We start from the raw sequence: 17,688 nt of genomic DNA on the forward strand, positions 1-17,688 counted from the left end.
TCTCGGAGTCTGTGACCGAACCGTAGGCAGGCTAGTCTGACTGCCCGGGCTTCTAGGCAATTGATGTTCCATCCCGACTCTTCTTTGTTCCATTGCCCTTGGGCAGTTAGCCTCTGGCAGTGTGCCCCCCATCCTCATAGGCTGGCATCCGTGGTGAGCAGGATCCAGGTTGGTGAGGACAGTCTCATTCCCTGGCTCAGATGGCCTTCTTGTAGACACCATAGTTGGGCCCGAACTTTGTCCGGGTGCTGAAGACATACGGTGTAGTTCTGGGACAGTGGATTCCATCGTGATAGTAGTGAGCGTTGTAGGGGGTCTCATGTGAGTAGTGCCCATGGCACTACTTCCAGTGTGGATGCCATGAGGCTGAGGACTTGTAGGTAGTCCCATGCTGTGGGGCGAAGTTCACTCAACAGGGTTCGTAACTGGGTCATCAGTTTTGATCTCCTTGTCTGTGTCAGGATGGCCTTGTCTTGTTTGGTGTCGAACCGGACTCCCAAGTATTCTAGAGATTGGGAGGGCTGCAGGAAGCTCTTGTTTGTGTTGCCCACCCACCCAAGGCTCTCCAGTAGAGTTTTGACTCTATTGGTTGCCTGGTGCCTTTCCTCTGGGGATTTTGCCCTGATCAGCCAATTGTCTAGATAAGGGTGCATGCGGATTCCTTCCTTCTTCAGTGTTGCTGCCACCACCACTATGATCTTGGAGAATCCCTGGGGTGCAGTGGCTAACTCGAATGGAAGTGCCCAGAACTGGTAGTGACGGTCCAGGATCGAGAAGCGTAGAAAACGCTGATGCTCTTGATGGATCGGAATGTGTAGGTAGGCTTCCGACAGATCCAGGAATGTAAGGAACTCTCCCGGTTGTATCGCCCTTATTACTGAGCGTAGAGTTTCCATGCGGAAGCAAGGAATCTTCAGGTGACAGTTGACCGCCTTGAGGTCCAGGATGGGTCTGAATGTTCCTTCTTTCTTGGGGACGATAAAATAGATGGAATAATGTCCAGTATTTATTTGTTGTGGAGGCACCGGTGTTATAGCCTCTAAGGCTAGCAATCTGGTCAGCGTAGCTTCCACTGCCATCCTCTTGGAAGGGTCGTGGCAGGGGGATTCCACAAACGTGTCCGGAGGGAGGTGGTGGAAATCCATGTAATATCCCTCTCGAATGATGGATAGGACCCACTTGTCCGAAATTATCTCGACCCATCTTTGGTAGAATAGGGTAAGTCTGCCCCCTATGGCTTCTTCCTTTGGACGGGTCGGCTGATTTTCATTGTGGGGTGTGGCTGGGGCCTGGGCCTGAGCTGGCTCCACTTTTGTTGTGCTTGTTCCGAAAGGACTGGCTTCGGCCTGCGAGGCGGGCCGTTTGATATGTGCTTCTATCTTTATGTGATCCTCTGCCCCTGTAGGTTCGGGGGAAGGATCGCTGGTTTCTCTTATTCCTGTCCTCCGGTAGCCGCGGCAGTGGGGACTCGCCCCATTTGTTGGCTAGTTTCTCTAGTTTGCTTCCAAACAGGAGTGTTCCCTTGAAATGCATCCTTGTGAGTCTCGTTTTGGAGGATGCGTTGGCCGACCAGTTTCGGAGCCAGAGTTGTCTTCTGGCTGCCATGGCGGATGACACTCCTCTAGCTGCGGTGTTCACCAGATCAGAAGCGACGTCCGCGAGGAATGATACTGCTGGTTCCAGGGCCTCCCCAGGAGTATTGTTCCTGGTCTGTGATAAGCAAGCGCGTGTCACCACAGCACAGCAGGCCGCGATCTGTAAAGACATAGCGGAGATGTCAAAGGACTGCTTGAGGATAGATTCCAGACGTCTGTCTTGAGCATCCTTGAGTGCTGCTCCTCCCTCCACCAGAATAGTAGTGCGCTTCGAGAACGCACAGACCATGGCATCCACTTTCTGACATGCCACGAGATCTTTGGCAGCTGAGTCCAGAGGGTACATGGCTGCCAGAGCCCGCCCCCCTTTGAACGTAGTTTCTGGGGCATCCCATTCCAGGTCAATTAGTTGCTGGACGGCTTGCACTAAATAGCAGGAAACGACGGGAGGTCTGATGGAGTCCCTCTAGTAGGGGGTTCGTGTTAGGTTCCCCTGAGGCACTTGTGCCCGGGATAGCAAGCTGTTTCAAGCTGTGTGTGATCAGGTCTGGAAGCTCGTCCTTGGTGAAGAAGTGTCTCATGGTTCGCTGAGGCTCTGTCCCCAGAGGGAGTTCCCCTTCCTCCAGGGGCTCTGAATCTTCATTCGAGTTGTCCGTGTCCCTGAATGTGGGACTTCTGGGTGGTGGGATTGCTTCCCTAGGCATAGAGGGTCCCAGGATGTTGAGGTCCTCTGGTGGAGCTTGTGGCCGTATTATAGGAGGTCCTGGTTGCATGTGGATGAAGGTATGCAGACCTTTGAAGAATTCCACCCAGGAGATAGATGCTGGGCCTAGACTAAGGTGTGCCATGTCCCTGTGGGTGGCGATGGGAGAAGGGGAATTTATATAGCTGTCCAGGAGCTGTCCAGGAGGGTTTGAGTTTGATGTTTTTCCTGTGGATGGTCAGAGTTCTCAAGTTGGGTTAGGTTTAGTGTTTTTTGGTTGAGGGATTGGGAGGTTGGTGTGGGTGTGTTGGGTAAAAGGCATATTAACTGATCTTTATTATCACTGTTCATTGGTAATAAAATTCGGGCACCATAAATATTATCTTAGTATAATTTTCATATTACTTCTGTATTGTGTACTTTTCTCTGCAAGCGCAGAGGAGGTGTTCCACTACACAAGGTGCTTATCTAAGCCTTTGATTGTTACTGAAAGAAATAAATATGGCTGATACAATAAGCTGTTTATCATTAAATGTTAAGAGGAATATCTTCCCCAATTAAAAGAAATCAAATACTACAGTTTACTTGAAGAAGCAAGGCCAATATTGTGCTTTTGCAAGAAACACGCTAAACACAAATGGAACATGAAAAGCTGAGGGGAAAGTGGGTGGGTTGCATATATTACTCCTTGTATGACTCCAATAGAAGAGTTTGTATTTGATTGATAAAAGTCTTCCACTCACAGTTCATCAGTCCAGTAGTGACCTGGAAGGGAGATATGTGAAGTCAGACTGTTCTCTACAGCAAAAAAGATTCACACTGGCCAATATTTACAGTTTAAATCAGGACTAGGCCAACTTTTATAGAAAACCGACAGATGCTATTAATAGCCTTTGGCGTTGAACAGCTATGTGTTGGTGGAAACTTGAATGTTATGTATGAACCTCTTAATTGATAGGTCCTCTTGATCACAATATGTCTTACAAGGGGAAGTGGAAAACTTGGACCTAGTTGCCACTTTGCATTTAAAAGATGTATGGCAGCATTATCATCTCTCCACTAGGGATTATACCTAATACTCCCAAAGGCATAATTCAGTAGGCTGGATTATTTTCTGTGTACGCCTAATTTCCTTGCCTGTTACGGGAGTGCTGGAGGCGGTCCCAATTCTGGAAAGATTGTATACCCTTGGGCCACAACATGATCGCAGAGGAGCTCCGAGGAAGCGCCGAGGCAGGTGAGATGTGTTCAAGCACATCCTCATGAGAGGCTTCTAGGAAAAGTAAAAAGTCATGGGATAGGTGGCGATGTCCTTTCGTGGATTGCAAACTGGCTAAAAGACAGGAAACAGAGAGTAGGATTAAATGGGCAATTTTCTCAGTGGAAGGGAGTGGACAGTGGAGTGCCTCAGGGATCTGTATTGGGACCCTTACTTTTCAATATATTTATAAATGATCTGGAAAGAAATACGACAAGTGAGATAATCAAATTTGCAGATGACACAAAATTGTTCACAGTAGTTAAATCACAAGCAGATTGTGATAAATTGCAGGTAGACCTTGTGAGATTGGAAAATTGGGCATCCAAATGGCAGATGAAATTTAATGTGGATAAGTGCAAGGTGATGCATATAAGGAAAAATAACCCATGCTATAATTACACAATGTTGGGTTCCATATTAGGTGCTACAACCCAAGAAAGAGATCTAGGTGTCATAGTGGATAACACATTGAAATTGTCGGTACAGTGTACTGCGGCAGTCAAAAAAACAAACAGAATGTTGGGAATTATTAGAAAGGGAATGGTGAATAAAACGGAAAATGTCATAATGCCTCTGTATCGCTCCATGGTGAGACCGCACCTTGAATACTGTGTACAATTCTGGTCGCCGCATCTCAAAAAAGATATAATTGCGATGGAGAAGGTAAAGAGAAGGGCTACCAAAATGATAAGGGGAATGGAACAGCTCTCCTATGAGGAAAGACTAAAGAGGTTAGGACTTTTCAGCTTGGAGAAGAGACAACTGAGAGGGATATGATAGAGGTGTTTAAAATCATGAGAGGTCTAGAACGGGTAGATGTGAATCGGTTATTTACTCTTTCGGATAGTAGAAAGACTAGGGGGCACTCCATGAAGTTAGCATGGGGCACATTTAAAACTAATCGGAGAAAGTTCTTTTTTACTCAACGCACAATTAAACTCTGGAATTTGTTGCCAGAGGATGTGGTTAGTGCAGTTAGTATAGCTGTGTTTAAAAAAGGATTGGATAAGTTCTTGGAGGAGAAGTCCATTACCTGCTATTAAGTTCACTTAGAGAATAGCCACTGCCATTAGCAATGGTTACATGGAATAGACTTAGTTTTTGGGTACTTGCCAGGTTCTTATGGCCTGGATTGGCCACTGTTGGAAACAGGATGCTGGGCTTGATGGACCCTTGGTCTGACCCAGTATGGCATTTTCTTATGTTCTTAAATCAAGAATTATGAAAGAAGCTATGGTGCTGTACCAGGAGTAAGGAGGGGAGTCAGGATTTGTTAACTGAGAGAAGAGAAGCTGTGAAGTCAAATCCAGAAATGCACCTTGCTTCCTCTGTCCAAACCCTGCTCATACTGTACTGTCACCTCTTTCTGCTGCTTCCATACTACTTCTCTGGGACCATGCAAACTGATGCTCCTACCAAGCCTGCCACTGCTGCCTCCTGCAAGGTATAACAGGGGGCATGGGGTTTTTTTTTTTTTAATTATTATTGTGAACAAAATGGAACAATGTTCCTCTCCATTCCCCCTCTTTTCAGCTTTCTCAGCCCCTCTCAATATCACTGGAGCAATTTTTAAGAGAGTGATTTTCAACCCATTGTATTGCATATCACCACAACCTCCTCCCTATCTCATCTATTCTTTTAATAAAATACCTTATTTATCCTGGTCACTAAAGAGCTGCATATTAGCTGGTCCCTTCATCCCCTTGACCCAGAGCAGCTCACTCTGAAATCATCATAAAACTTAAAATAAACAATTTCCAACCTATCTGTAATTTGATTTCTGTTTTCTGTATCTGTTTGTTCTTAGTCTTCAATTACTTTCCTCTGCTACTTCTTGCCTTCTTTTAAAATGTCTTTTTCAGTCTTCCACTCATCTCTTTAGCATTTCTGTTCTTTCCTCCATGTACGTGTTCCTCTCTATCAACAGCCTGTCTCTCAACATTTTACTTTTTCTCACCTCCTTGTAATTTCCTTTCCTGTTTCTTTCCCTCCCTTTTCTCACTCCTTCAATCCTCTTCCCTCCACCAAGATCGCCTTATAACCCTTCTTTCAATGTTCGTTCCCTTTTAGTCGTCTCTTCTTTCAGTCCCACACAGCTCTTTGCAAGTCTTCCTCACCTCTCTCTCACCCTATTCAACTTCTTATTCTCCTCCCCAACACCTCACACCACAACTCTTCTCCTCACCATACCCCCTGCACTCTCTCTGCTCTTCATTCCCTCTCCCAGTTTCTCTGCTGCTACTCTTCCTCTCCCAATTTGTGTCCCTTCTCTCAGCTACTTTCTCCCTCTCAACCTTTCTTCCCCCTCACAGCCTATGCCCCCATCTCCAGCTCTAACAGTCTTCATCTATACTTTGCCACTTCCTCAGCTTCACTCTCACTATCCCTACCACTCAGGTCCTCTCCTCTTAACCATCCTCTCTTCCTTTCAAGTTCTTCTGCTTCTCTCTCAGCCTCTCATAGTAATATTCTCTCTCCTGGCCTGCATCCTATTTCACTGCCCTACTCTCAGCCTACTCTTCAGTCCTTCTCCCAATTCCTCTTTCCATTTTTTATTCCCTTACTCAGTCCCTACCCCCACCCCTCCACTGCTATCGCAGGACAGACAGGAAGCATTTCTTTCCTGCAATTCTGCTGCTCCCTCTTCCCTTGCAGCCTGTCAGGCATTGCTTAGCCAGCCAATAGGTGGAGTGGAGGGGGAAGCAGAGGAGAAAGAAGCATTTTGTGCTTATCCTGCACTACAGCCCTGCAGAAAATAGCTCTCAGCTTCCAACCAAAGGGAGTGTAGGAGATCATAATGGGAGTGCTGTAGCACCCACAAAGCTGGAGCCTATGAATATCAATGGTAGTTTGTCAGGTTCCAATGGACTTGGAAGGTCTGATGTGCAAGATGATGAGCCAAACAAAAAAAAAAAAAAAGAAAAAGGAGGCATCTGTGGGAAAGAAACAGAGGATGTCAATCTCTGTTTAAATGAACTGAAAGAATGAACATTTTTAGAAATCAGAAAGAACAAAATGTTATTAAATAGGAATGAACCTTGGCCTACTCTGGCATATTTTTACATGTCAACTGTAGGAATGCGGAAGGGGGAAGAAGGAAAGGGAAATATTGCCAGCTATTGTAATATTTTTTTCCTTTCCTCGTGCCCACCCCCCTGTAATCAGCTAAGCAAACTTGGCTATCTTACAGTAAAATAATTGTATGTAAAAAAGAATGATATATAAATTGTTAAGCATGGACATAAGACCCAGAATTTGATTAAATCCATCAATAGAACCAAACTATGGCCAGGATTTTCTAAGGTCACAGACCTTAGAGAATCTGGCGGTAATGGGGGGCGGGAGGGGTGAAGCGAGGGGTGGGCCTGCAAAGCCGGCAGCGATCACAACTCTGCGGTGCGATCGCTGCCGGCTTTTGCACCCAATAGCAACATCGTAAAAGGTGGTGCTATTGGGCGCGCTACTGGCAGCGAAAAGGGTCCTTACCTTTTCGCCATCAGCGATGCCTTCGCGGCATCTACCCCAACTCCTCCCTTCCTGGTGCCGACGCCACCCAGAACCCGCCCTAATCTAGGTATCGCACGCGAAAAGTCCCTTTTCGCGTGCAATACGCTACGAAAATGGCCCCCTATAAGTGTAAAATTATTGGGAAACAATATTATGACAACAGCTAGGAAAATATGGTAGCTAATTACTACATTTTTACTAGCAGAAATGTGCAAAGTATTTTTGAACTGTCTTTAATGGATGAGAAGTATAACAGAACAACAATTTTTAGGAAAGAAGAGCTCCCTGCAACATTTCAGATTTCAAAACTGCAGTCATTTAGAAAACTCACTCACCTTCTTTCATTCTGGGTAATTGTTCCATACTCTAATTTTTGAACTGTTGATGCCAAAACTTTATTGGCATCATTAGCAAAATCCAAGTCTCGGACCTCAGACAGAGGAACAGAGATGATAGCAAAGGCTTCCTTGTCTTCTTTTGTTTGGCAAGTTCCAATCTGCAATTTTTACAGCACACAATATTGGTTTGGGAATTTTGGTACACTGTTACAATTTCCTATGATAAACTGTTTAGAAACTAAAATATTTTCATAGTTTACAAAAACATCTTTTCCAAAAATGTATTAATAAACCCATCTGTGTATGTAGCACAAGCTGATCATAAAAGGAATTCAAAGTCATTTTGGACAGATCTTGCACTGTAATGCTTGATTTCATGGAGCAGCATCAAAAACCTGCCTACATGCCAGGGTCAGAAAAAGTACCAGCTCCGAACAGAACTCTTTCTCCTTCTTCCTCAAAGATATCAAAATAGAGAGAACACCTAAAAGGGTGAACTCTACTGAAGGAAATGCTAACCCATTTCTAAGAATCACCCAAAGCATTTCACTTCCCTTAAGGGCATGCCAATCTGGAGGTTAATGTATCCTTGTTTAGGGATGACAATTTTTGAGCTGACAAAAACAGAAGAAAAAAATACATAGATATTTAAGCCATTCTTTACCTTTAGCATAACTGGCCTTTCTTCCTGTGTATCTATTGGTATGCTAGTACTGGTTACCCAAGTGTTAGTGCACAGGTGCCTTAATCGTACGTAAGAGTTCCTGGCAAGAAAGAAGAGAGAAAATAAAAGGAAAAAGCTAAAAAAAAAAAAAATTCTGCCACTTTTTCAAAATTTTATTTTACAGTATATTATTTCCATTCTTATGATTTCACTCTCATTGCAGCACAATTATTCAAACTGTTCTACTGATATGGTTCTTTCTTAATATATGGAGACTGGAGAATAATCAAAGGTTAAATTTTGTTCTTTATGAATATAATACTACTAAAGAGAAACTTTATAAATACAGCAATACCTTGGCACTAGGCAATCAGCTCGCTGAAGAGTGGTGGCATCTAGTTCAAAGAGAGATGCAATATCATTTCCATGAGGTACAGACACCAAAGTATACATAATCTTCTCCCCTCCCTGGTGTTTCTTTTTTGAGGTGGGAAGGTCACACTCTTCTTGCTGATTGAGCAGAAAGAAGGGTTTGGTACTTACAAGAAATTACTTTCATTGTGTATCTATATCTATAATCAAACTATAGGTCACAGATTATATATACTTCCAATATCAATTTTATACAACAGGATTTCAAGGCTGTGTTACAGTTAAATTCACTCAAAAGCTGTAGATACCTGTGGTTTACCCCAAGACAAATTATAACAAATGGAAATTCCAATAAAAAAATGTTACCAAAATTTTGCAGCCAAATCAGTGCTAGACAATGAGACCATCATAACATGAACTGAAGTCTAATGTGAAAGTAAGTTCACTGTAACTTCCAATCTTCAGTCCACTTACATGTCCATCTTAATAAACAAGTCCTTATTTTTTTGGATTTTATATACAAACTAAAGATATTTGGCTTAGGCCCAACATAAAGCTATGTTTCGGGAAGCCTTACCCAGAGAGACGCATTCCAGGGAGAGGACGAGAGGGACTGTCAGCTGGTGAGCAACTGAACTCGCCTCCCAACCCTCGACGTCATTATCATCGGACGGGCTGTGCTATTTAAAGAGCTGCACAGCTGTGAGAAGCCGGAAGCCTTACCCGGAGAGACGCGTTCCAGGGAGAGGACAAGAGGGACTGTTGACCGGTGAACAACTGAACCCGCCTCCCAACCCGCGCCACCGAGCCTATTCAACAGAGGCTTGGCGCACGCAGGGGGAGCTTGGGGCAGGTTTTCGGGGGGTACGTGCGTACCCCTTTGAAAATCTGCCCCTTAGTGCTTTGTTACACGAAATATAGCTAAATAACACAAGGGTATTTTTTTAAAATAGCGATCAGCTTAATCTTCACCCAGTCACAGCATGGCATTCAATCCTAATTGATCAGCTACAAACAAGCTGATCTCATTTCCATAACAGCCAAGATCAATATTCAAAGTTATCTGTCCAAATGGCTTGGTTTGAATATTTCCCTTTCCTATCTGGATAACAGCCAGAAAAGTCTTCATCTAGCTAAGATTTAGCTAAATAAGAAAGGGGAGTATTGGTGTTGTTCTGGGGTAGGGCAATAATTAGGAGAATAACTTATCCATCTAACTCGGATATTAAAAGTTACCTAGATACGTTTTTGGCCTAACTCTAGATGTACAAACAACCAAAAGGGTAAAACAAACTGATTCCACAACTCTTATTATTTAGAATATGAAGGAATCATACCCATTATAGCAATATTACAAATATCTTTAATTGATAAACAAAAACAATCTAAAAGTGTTTCATAAATTCAAATGATCAAGATACAATGAAATTGCACAGTATTAGTCATACACAAATATCTATAAAAACATTTATATGCATTCATACACATTCACACTCAGAACAATCCAATTTAACTGATATGTTACAAACAACTCACATATTCCAAAGGAAACAGAGTTAAATAACAATGTATCAATCACAATTTATAGAACACTGATTCACTTCTAAACCAGTGAGACAATGTATAACAAATAAACAGCATGTGTTCTAAGGTGGCTAGTAAAGATTAAAGATGGTGGTAGAAAATGCTTAGTTCTGAATAAACTTGAATCTATTCCTACTACAGTGAGTTCATTTCTTAAAGAAGGAAGACTGTTGTGGAATACATTTACTAGCCACCTTAGAACACATGACTCAAAACTGTCAGGAAATATTTCTTCATGGAGTGGGTGGTGGATGCCTGGAATGCCCTTCTGGAGGAGCTGGTGAAGATGGTAACAGTCAAAGAAATCAAAGGGGCATGGGATAAACATTGTGGATCCCTAAAGGCTTCAGGACAGAATTGAAGAAAAGGGAGCATAGGAGTAATTTGCTGGAATGGCAGTTACTACCCTTAACAGAAGGTATGGAGATCACTACCCTTAACCAATAAGCCTTGATGCTTTTGATGCAACTACAATATTGCTCTCCGCTTCAAAGGCAGGGGCAAAGGGGAATTGGATTCGGACAGTAACCAAGAAGGGCCCTGACATGTATGGTCTGGGTACTGATAAGCATGGGGATTAACCTGCATGAAGCAGCAATTACTATTCTTAACAGAGGTCACAGAATTACTACCCTTAACCAACTAGCCTTAATACATTTTACACAACTGCAACATTGCTCTCCACTTCGACAGTGGGTGGTGGTGGGGGGGGGGGGGGGGGGGGATTTGATTCAGACAACAACCAACATGGGCCCTGACTTTTACAGTCTGGGGGTACTGATATGCAGACACAAGGGAAAAAAGCACAGAACTGCTTCTATGGGCAAGTCCATAAGGAAAGCATGCCAAGCAGCACTGTCTGAATTTTCAAGGCAGCTCATTACTCAAAAATGTTAGCAGACATTTTTTATGGGTTATAATAAGGCTTGGGGATAACTGTTTGAAATGGCAGTTACTATACTATCCTTAAGAGAAACATGAGGGTAACCTGCATGGCAAATACTACCACCATAAGAAGCTTGCTGGGCAGACTTGATGGACCTGTTGGTCCTTTTCTGCCATCCTTATCGTGTTACTGTATTATGTTGTCATCTCTCTCTGTTTGCTTGGGGTTTAAATACTGGCTGTTTTGTAAATAAGATCAGCTTGTTTGTAGCCACTCAAAAAGGTTTGAATGCCATGCTATGATTGAAGATAAACCTGACAGCCATTTAAAAAGATGCCCTTTGTGTTTTACAGCTACAAGTTGGTGTAATAAAGCACTAATCATATGTGCCAGTCATTCATGTGGCAGATATAAGATGATCCCCTAATGCAGAGATTTCCTTCAAAACATGGGGATATGTTGAGTTAAGCTGTATCTATTTTATTTTTCATGTAAAAATTATCTAAACAAACTGATTTGTTTATTAAGATGGCCATATATGTGGATCGATGATTTGAAGTTACCACGAACCTAGATACCTACACATTGGTCTTTGGTTCATGGTATGATAGTCCCATTATCTAGCTTTGAGCTGGTCATATAATTTGGATTAAATCTGGTGACTGGATGTAATTAATTTTTTTTTTTTTTTTAAACACTTATATCCCAAACCCTACAAGGTTTGGGGTAGGTCACACATAATCCATAGTCACATTCAACATTAACATTAAAATATACAAAATCAAAATTATTTGCTTGACAACCACTTAATGTTGCTCTATAAAACAAAAAGTATTACTTAGCGTGTTAATTGCTCCTGAAAATCCCTAAAAGCTTCATATTTTGAGAACCTTCCTGAACTCTCTTGGATTTTTAATACTTTGGAGCTGTAATGTTGAGATTACTTACCTGATAATCTCGTTTTCCTTAGTGTAGACAGATGGACTCAGAACAAGTGGGTATAGTGTGCTCGTGCTAGCAGTTGGAGACGGATCTGACGTCAGCACGGGTACATATACCCCCCCAGGAAGTGAGGCAATTCAGTAATCTTCCTTGCAAAAGCTGTTATGGATATATGTGTACTGACGATCAATGAAATAGTGAAACAGGATTCCCCTGACCGATTGATAGTAGCTGGAGACCGCCAGCATTCCCAACCGGAAGGCGTCGACACCTGGCAAAGGGGACGCTCTTATGGAAGAAAATGACATGGCCTTCCTGGAATCGGTGAAACCCATGTATACCAGCAGCCGGGCGGGATGCTGAGTCCATCTGTCTACACTAAGGAAAACGAGATTATCAGGTAAGTAATCTCAACATTTCCTAGCGTGTAGCCAGATGGACTCAGAACAAGTGGGATGTACAAAAGCTACTCCCGGACTGGGTGGGAGGCGGCCTGAGGACCGCGTAGGACTGCCCTCGCAAATGCTGTGTCCTCCCTGGCCTAGACATCCAGACGGTAGAACCTGGAGAAGGTATGGAGAAAGGACCATGTCGCCGCTTTACATATTTCTGCAGGCGACAGCATCCTAGACTCTGCCCAAGATGCTGCTTGGGCTCTGGTAGAATAAGCCTTGACTTGTAGAGGCGGTGACTTCCCGGCCTCTACGTAGGCCGCTCTGATAACTTCTTTAATCCAGCGGGCGATGGTGGGCTGAGAGGCCACTTCTCCTTGTTTCTTCCCGCTGTGCAGGATGAACAGATGGTCCATCTGTCGTACGGCTTCTGTCATTTCCAGATATCTGGCCAGCAATCTGCCAATGTCGAGATGGCGTAGCAAACGCCCTTCGTCTGATTTCTTCAGACCCGCCGTGGTTGGCAAGGATATGGTCTGGTTGAGGTGAAATTGTTAGACTACCTTAGGCAAGAAGGATGGAACCGTGCGAACATGGATAGCCTCTGGAGTGATTCTAAGAAAGGGATCACGGCAGGACAGCGCTTGTAGTTCCGAGATGCGGCGTGCTGAACATACTGCCAGCAAAAACACCATCTTCAAAGTTAGAGAACGGAGAGACAGGCCCCGAAGGGATCTGAAGGCGGATTCCGCGAGGAAATCCAAAACTATGTTGAGGTTCCACAGGGGCACTGGCCACTTCAGTGGCGGACGAATGTGCTTGACTCCTTTCAGGAAGCGGGAAACATCTGGGTGCGTGGCAATAGTCTTGCCATCCCTCCGGGGACTGTAGCAAGACAGCGCAGCCACCTGGACCTTGATGGAGCTGAGGGAGAGACCCTTCTGAAGCCCATCCTGCAGGAAATCCAAAGCAATAGGGATTGTGGTCGCATGTGGATTGGTGCCATGAGTGTCGCACCAGGTTTCAAATACTCTCCAGATCCTTACGTAGGTGAGTGATGTGGAAAACTTGCGAGCTCGGAGGAGTGTATCTATCACCGGCTCCGAGTAACCCCTTTTCTTCAGCCTAGCCCTCACAATGGCCAGACCGTAAGAGAGCATTGAGCCGGATCCTCGTGGAGGATGGGACCCTGACGTAGCAGGTCCCTGAGAGGAGGCAGGGGAAGGGGCTCCCCTGCCAGTAGTCTTCTCATGTCCGCGTACTAGGGTCTTCTTGGCCAGTCTGGTGCCACTAGAAGAACTAGGCCCCGGTGCTTATGAATCTTGTGGATAAGGGTGCCCAGCAGGGGCCACGGAGGAAAAGCGTATAGCAGGGTCCCTGGAGGCCATGGCTGAACCAGGGCGTCGATCCCGTGAGAGAATGGATCTCGCTTGCGGCTGAAGTATCTGGGTACTTCAGCATTGGACCTGTCCGCTAGTAAGTCCATGTCCGGAATCCCCCAGTGATCCACAATCATCTGGAAGGCTGTGGGCGACAGCTGCCATTACCCCGGATTTAGGCTTTCTCTGCTGAGGAAGTCTGCCGTGGTGTTGTCCCTCCCGGCAATGTGGACAGCAGAGATGTCCTGAAGATTCGCCTCTGCCCAAGCCATCAGCGGGGCTATCTCTAGGGACACCTGTCGGCTTCTGGTTCCGCCCTGACGGTTGATGTATGCCACCGTGGTGGCGTTGTCGGACATCACTCTGACTGCCCGGTTCCGCAGTCTGTGAGCAAATTGCAGGCAGGCTAACCAGACTGCCCGGGCCTCTAGACGGTTGATGTTCCACCGCCCTTGTGCGGTAAGTTCTTCGCAGTGTGCTCCCCATCCGCTCAGGCTGGCATCTGTGGTGAGCAGAATCCACGTGGGGGAGGACAACTTCGACCCCCTGCTCGTGTGGTTGGACTGCAACCACCACCGTAACTGGGTCCGCACTCTGGCTGGCAGAGGTAGATGCACGGAGTAATTCCGGAAGCGGGGGCTCCAGCGAGAGAGCAGGGAGCGTTGTAGAGGTCTCATATGGGCCCTCGCCCAGGGTACCACTTCCAGGGTGGATGCCATGAGGCCGAGAACCTGCAGATAATCCCAAGCTATGGGCCGGCTGGCTCCCATCAAGGACCGGAGACGCGTCTGAAGTTTTAACCTTCTCTTGGTGGTGAGACTGACTTTGTCTGCCTGGGTGTCGAACTGGACTCCCAGGCAGAATTTCAAGATCCATAACCAAAAGAAAAAGCTAATTGAGATGGATAACTCTGTCATCAATGGCACAACTGCAAAAGGAAAGAGTGAAGTGAATAACAAATCTCAACTAAAGTCTCATAAGGAGTACAGGAAAAGCAATAACCTTAAAGAGAGTACCTGGAAAGCTATGACTACAAATGCTCATAGTTTGGGAAATAAAATCCCAGATCTGCAGGCCCTAATGACGGAGGCAGAACTGGACATCGTTGCTATCACAGAGACATGGTTCACAGAATCTCATGATTGGGATACGGCAATACCAGGCTATAACTTGTTAAGGAAGGACAGATTGGATAGAAAAGGGGGAGGTGTGGCTCTTTATGTCAGAAATAATATCCAAATTTTCAATATTCAGCTAGAAAAGAGCTCCTAAGTGAATCTATCTAGCAACCGTCATAAATAGCCTCAAAGAATGTGTGGCTTATGAATAAAGCCTGTAATACTTAAGGCTTGGTATAATCATAGGTTGCAGATAGATTGTTTATGCACCTACCGGTGCGATAAGGCTGGAGCACAATCACTGTATGCTTAAAGTCACTAGTGAGTGCACTTATCTTAAAAATGCCACGTAGAGAGAGTTGGCTTGCACGGTCCTGAAGTTGCCTCCGACACTAAAGTGTTTCGGAGTGTTGTACTCCTTCCTCAGGGATCTCCAGGTAAGAACGAGCCATCTACATGGATCTGCGTGGAAGATAATACAGCATGAGAGTTCTTTGTATGTCAAACGACTAAAGCAATGTGTATAATGGCGGTCAGAGATGGAAAAAGAACTTACTCCATGATGCCTGGTCAGTACTTAGCTTTAGAGCGGCGAATGCTTATGCGCTGTAATGATTAAAAAATAATAAAAAATGATAGAAATAAGAGAAACATTCATTGAATGTGAGGAAACAACTTCAGTATATTAGGATCGATGTGGATGGTTGTGCAGTTGTACTTACGTGCACTAGAATGAAGTGACCTGCCAGCGTGCCGTCTCAATTACTGACAGCTCGGGCGTCGAAAAGACGCCGAATTTAAAGAAATTCCATCGACCAAAGTGGTCGGAGGAAGTGACGTAAGTATAGCATCGTAGTGTGATCCTTAAAAGGTGATCGACGTCAGGTGGGGATGTCCTTAATTGTTGATACCAAATATGGTTGATGACGTGATATGGCGGCCATATTGGCTGGGGGAATACCTGTTTGTTAATACCAAATGTGGTCAATGACGTGGCTGAGGCAGCCATTTTGAAAGAAGTGAGAGAGGAACTCATCCGGGGAGTAGAGCGAACTGCCTTAGGGAATGTTTTTGTTCAGATCAGGGAAAACCACTCAACCTTCTCATTGAGTCCTTGAGGTTCAACAGATCGCAAACGAAAAATCCATCGATTCTCTTTAAAATTAAGTAGAGTCGAACGATCTCCCCCTCTCCAATTCGGGGGGATGTGTTCCAAAATGACCCACTTAAAATCCGCAAATGTATGTGGACATGTGATGCAGTGTTGAACTAAAGGTGCTTTTAAATCTTTAGTGTTGATCCTGCTGCGATGTTCTGTCAAACGGGTGCGGATCTTGCGTCTGGTGCGTCCCACGTAGACTCTGTTGCAGGGACATTGGAGAGCATAAATGACAAACTCAGTGTTGCAATTCACTTGAAATTTGATGGGAATCTTAAGACCAGTTTGGGGGTCTTGCCACTGTGTGCCAATGTATGCCTGAGAGCAGACTGAACAATTGCCACATGCTGTTTGCCCAGCCCCCTGTGGGTAAAAAGGGAGGACCCTATGCGAGTCAATTATCCTTCCTTGACATTCAAATACACAAAGATCATTCAGGCATCCACACAACCTTGTTCAGAAAGACCACAGATAGAAACAACTTTTTACGTTTCGAAAGTCATCATCCCAGACCGTTTAAAGAAGGTCTCCCGGTGGGTCAATTTTTTCGCATCAGGAGACTATGTTCTGATACCCAAGAATTTCATAATCAAGCAGCCAAATTAGGTCATAGATTTCGAGAACGAGGTTATCCAGACCGAGTTATTAGAAGAGCATACAAAAGAGCGACCTTTTCAGACAGGGATCATTTACTCCAATATAGACAAAGAAATGAAGCCACCAACCTTATCTGTGTCCTACCATACACCAACCTCACATCCCATGTTAAAACAGCCATTTTGAACAATTGGCACGTACTCAGTCCCCATGCCATTTTCCGAGACCCTCCTATGTTTGCATATTCTCGAGGTACCAACATCAAACAAAGGATAGTTCGGGCAGTCGATAGGGTCCTCCCTTTTTACCCACAGGGGGCTGGGCAAACAGCATGTGGCAATTGTTCAGTCTGCTCTCAGGCATACATTGGCACACAGTGGCAAGACCCCCAAACTGGTCTTAAGATTCCCATCAAATTTCAAGTGAATTGCAACACTGAGTTTGTCATTTATGCTCTCCAATGTCCCTGCAACAGAGTCTACGTGGGACGCACCAGACGCAAGATCCGCACCCGTTTGACAGAACATCGCAGCAGGATCAACACTAAAGATTTAAAAGCACCTTTAGTTCAACACTGCATCACATGTCCACATACATTTGCGGATTTTAAGTGGGTCATTTTGGAACACATCCCCCCGAATTGGAGAGGGGGAGATCGTTCGACTCTACTTAATTTTAAAGAGAATCGATGGATTTTTCGTTTGCGATCTGTTGAACCTCAAGGACTCAATGAGAAGGTTGAGTGGTTTTCCCTGATCTGAACAAAAACATTCCCTAAGGCAGTTCGCTCTACTCCCCGGATGAGTTCCTCTCTCACTTCTTTCAAAATGGCTGCCTCAGCCACGTCATTGACCACATTTGGTATTAACAAACAGGTATTCCCCCAGCCAATATGGCCGCCATATCACGTCATCAACCATATTTGGTATCAACAATTAAGGACATCCCCACCTGACGTCGATCACCTTTTAAGGATCACACTACGATGCTATACTTACGTCACTTCCTCCGACCACTTTGGTCGATGGAATTTCTTTAAATTCGGCGTCTTTTCGACGCCCGAGCTGTCAGTAATTGAGACGGCACGCTGGCAGGTCACTTCATTCTAGTGCACGTAAGTACAACTGCACAACCATCCACATCGATCCTAATATACTGAAGTTGTTTCCTCACATTCAATGAATGTTTCTC

At 44.7% G+C, this 17,688-nt stretch overlaps 1 protein-coding gene across 1 annotated transcript in view; it reads right to left on the reverse strand.

The window, feature by feature from the left end:
• ITPR2 (inositol 1,4,5-trisphosphate receptor type 2) overlaps nt 1–17,688 on the reverse strand; it is a 1,380,003-nt gene that overhangs the window by 996,674 nt on the left and 365,641 nt on the right. The window contains 3 exon segments of the mRNA XM_029597493.1: nt 7,402–7,562; nt 8,069–8,168; nt 8,424–8,578. Coding sequence (XP_029453353.1) covers nt 7,402–7,562; nt 8,069–8,168; nt 8,424–8,578 — 416 coding nt within the window.

The sequence above is a fragment of the Rhinatrema bivittatum genome, chromosome 4, assembly GCF_901001135.1.
Source record: "Rhinatrema bivittatum chromosome 4, aRhiBiv1.1, whole genome shotgun sequence".
Taxonomy (NCBI): Eukaryota; Metazoa; Chordata; class Amphibia; order Gymnophiona; family Rhinatrematidae; genus Rhinatrema; species Rhinatrema bivittatum.